At 41.9% G+C, this 3,272-nt stretch overlaps 1 protein-coding gene across 1 annotated transcript; it reads right to left on the reverse strand.

Moving 5' to 3' along the window:
• Nucleotides 1-804: 804 nt before the first annotated feature.
• On the reverse strand, nucleotides 805-2,588 carry LOC138053425 (major facilitator superfamily domain-containing protein 6-like). The gene has a single exon (XM_068900069.1). It carries the CDS (start codon nucleotides 2,462-2,464, stop codon nucleotides 995-997), a length of 1,470 nt encoding a protein of 489 aa, XP_068756170.1. The 5' UTR covers nucleotides 2,465-2,588; the 3' UTR covers nucleotides 805-994.
• Nucleotides 2,589-3,272: the final 684 nt, after the last annotated feature.

Raw genomic sequence — 3,272 nt, forward strand, 5'->3', positions numbered from 1 at the left:
ACAGTTAAAAGGTCGATAATCGTTCGTCACTGTGTTTTGTGATTCCTACTGAAAGCGAAGCTCTTCCGGAGACCCAGTTTTCATTCTGGTCGCTGCACGGTGCATTGTGGAAAAAGTAGTAAAAAAGCCTTTCGTTTTTCTGTTCGTTCGTTGGAAGCCTGGCCGAGCATTCAACTCAAACTCTAGGAACATAGTGATCAGACTTACTCTCTCTTTCTTTAGATGTAAGCTCCGCCATCTAGTGACAAGATGAAGCTTTCAAATGAGTGAAAAGAGGGCGGGGCTCTCATATTTTTAATCCTGTTGCAGTGTGATTCCCTCTCATGACATCATCTTGGAGCACTAGAATATCACTAAATTCAATTTGGAGAGAGCTAGAGCGGTACATGGTAAAACCGTCAAGAGTAGTGGACAGAACATTTACCCCCACCCACATAGGTCGCCGCAAACGGATACATTACTCTAAGTGAGTATTCTGTCATTCAGGGTTTAACACTCCATACCCCCCGGCTCCGATAAAGTTAGTTCGATCTAAGGGATAATATAAACAATTGCCGTCATTATAGGTATAAAACACATTTTCCTTAAAAAGTAAAAAAAATCTTTTTTATCGTCAATCTGTGTAATTTATGACCCTTTTTTGAGAAGGCTATACATGTATTTCTTTGAATTTCTTGATTTTACTAATCCGCCTGTTACGATTTACAATATTAGTATGTATAAGAACACCAAAAAAACTTTCCCTGTCCATGCAAGCACTGAGGTCAGTTCCAGTGCATAAATCGATGTAGTGTTGACAGCTTCCGCTATTCAATGTCTTCAGTACTGGGGGATCCACAGTCGCTTGAAACTTTTTATCCCGCCAGGTTATCGGTGATTCTACTCGCTATAAGGCTACAGAATACAGTGTCTTCCATACCACGGAAAACGTTTTTTCTGTGTTTACAGCGGACCTTTCCCAAACAGCTAACCGGGCTCCTAGAACTATCTCACGTTAGCTTGTTGTACTTCTGGGCTGAATGTGTCTTCCTACAACTCCAAAGTTACGCTCTCCTGAATTTCTGTGAGAAAAAAGACCAGGCATGAGTGGAGCTACAACGGAAGGCGGTGAATCCATCTCTGGGCTGTTGTTGGGACTCTGCTTGGTTTTGGTTATAACGCCCAATCGATTTGGCCTGGCTGCATCGGTCATTCGCTCGTCTGTACCCAGGATTTTCTGAAGCGCTGCAAATAGGATCAAAACAACGAGACTAGCCATCCCGTAAGCTCTAAATGTCGTGTTAGTACCAAACTTGTGAATAAGTAGACCGCCAATAATAGCCCCACAACCCCTGCCTAGGCCGTGGTGTAAGCCTTGTAAAATACCTTGCGCGGAGGTAGCGTAGCCGGGCGGAGCAATGCGACCCACGTAGCTGGTGCAAGCCGCCCAAACTGCAGCATGAGTAACTCCTTGTAAAATCTCGAGTGGAAGCACTAACCATGGGTTTTGAAGGAAAGAGATGTAAATGAAACGAATGACATTTCCAAGAAGGCCAATATAGAGAACGCGAATATGACCGACGCGACAAATCAGCCGACCAACATTGAAATAACAGGCGATTTCTGAAATGTGATCTATTAACGAAGCTATTCCAAATAAAGTCGGAGGACCCCCGAGGTCCTCCAGGTGCCAGAAGAGGAAAGTGAAGATTAGACCTACTCCGAATCCAAGAAAGAAAGTCACGAGGAGAAAAGATCCGTACCGAAATGATAAGAGAATACGATACAATCCTGATCCTTTTTCGTGAAGCTCTTGCACCAGTTCAATCGTCTCCTTGTTTGGAAAAGGAAAACGCGTGGCCACAGTCAGGGCACACACCATGAATACGAAAAAGAAATAAAAACCAACAGTGTAATTTTGACTGATGATTTCACCGCAAACTTCAACTCCTTCAATGCTGTCGATGACAAAACCAAGAAGAAACATGGCGGTACCCCAACCGAGACTCCCCCACATGCGCTGTCGGCCGTAAAGTTCTTTGTTATCACCGAGCATCCCAAGAGTTGCCGAATCGGCCAGCGTTATGGCTGGCGCCGAGAAAAACTCTCCAACCACTGTTAAAAACAAAAGCACTAAAAATACTTGGTGCACGCCTTCGCGGTCATAAACCAAAGAGCTTTTGGCTTTAAACTCTGGTTCCTTTTTTTCCGGAGTATTTGGCCCCAAAAATTCTTTGATTTCCGAAGTTTCTCCCGTAACAATTTGGGATACATTTTCAGTCAGAATAAAATATTTCCTACAAGTTACTGGTGCTGGCTTTATAAAGGCCAGTGAAAAGTTAAAAGATATCCAACACATCAGAGAAAATAATAATAAGAGCTTGCGTTTGTTCAGCCTATCGGCGAGTGAACCCAAAAGAGGAGCGCTGAAAAATTCCACCATCGGTCGACATCCGACTAGAACTCCACTAAGGCTAGGATTCATCCCTAGTTGCTTGAAATAAACTCCAAGAAGAGGAAAAAACGAACCAACAGCTCCCCAGTAACAAAAATAAAACACTTTAGACACCAGGAGTTTTTGGTTCAATCGGCTAAGATTTAAACATAGAATTTTCTTCGTTTCGTCGCGGTCTTGAATTTCATTCTCCATCTTTTTAGTAGCCATTGTGAGTGGAGAGCACAGTTCATGTTAAGTTAACAAGTGCTGTTTTCAAATTAGACCTGGTATTTCAAAACAAAAGAAACTCTGTAAACGTTTTAATTTTTAAAATACTTTCGAAGATATCTTTACAAGACAAACAAAAAACTTTGTGGGGCTGTTTTGTGGTTATATTGTTTCTTGCACGAAGTGTAATTCATATTTCATTATTTTAACTTGTTTTACTTACGGAACCAACTGAATCCTGCTGTAACCAATCACGTGTTTAACTTGGCATATATTTTGAACCAATCAGGTTCCTGGTAAATCAGCGTTTGGGTAATAAGTACAGTTTGCAAGCCTGGCACTGGTCATACTTCCAGCGTTCGATTTCAGCGTCTAAACTGATAGGAAGGAAAGAAATGGAAAGGATCTTTATTCAAGTGTCTAGTCGTCCTAGCGCTGGAGCTAGCACTAACGCAAATGAAGTCAAATTGCCAATGTCGTTAAGCAATTCAACCCAGCAACTTCCTTGAGTGGATCAAATCTTAACCAACAAATAGCATTCTATTACCAGTGGAATGCCTGAGGAAGTGTAAGGGAAAGGGTTTCTGAAATCAAGTGATAGCATTTTGTAAAATTAAAAGGTGAAAAC

This window comes from Montipora capricornis, chromosome 1 (assembly GCF_036669925.1).
Source record: "Montipora capricornis isolate CH-2021 chromosome 1, ASM3666992v2, whole genome shotgun sequence".
Lineage (NCBI taxonomy): Eukaryota > Metazoa > Cnidaria > Anthozoa > Scleractinia > Acroporidae > Montipora > Montipora capricornis.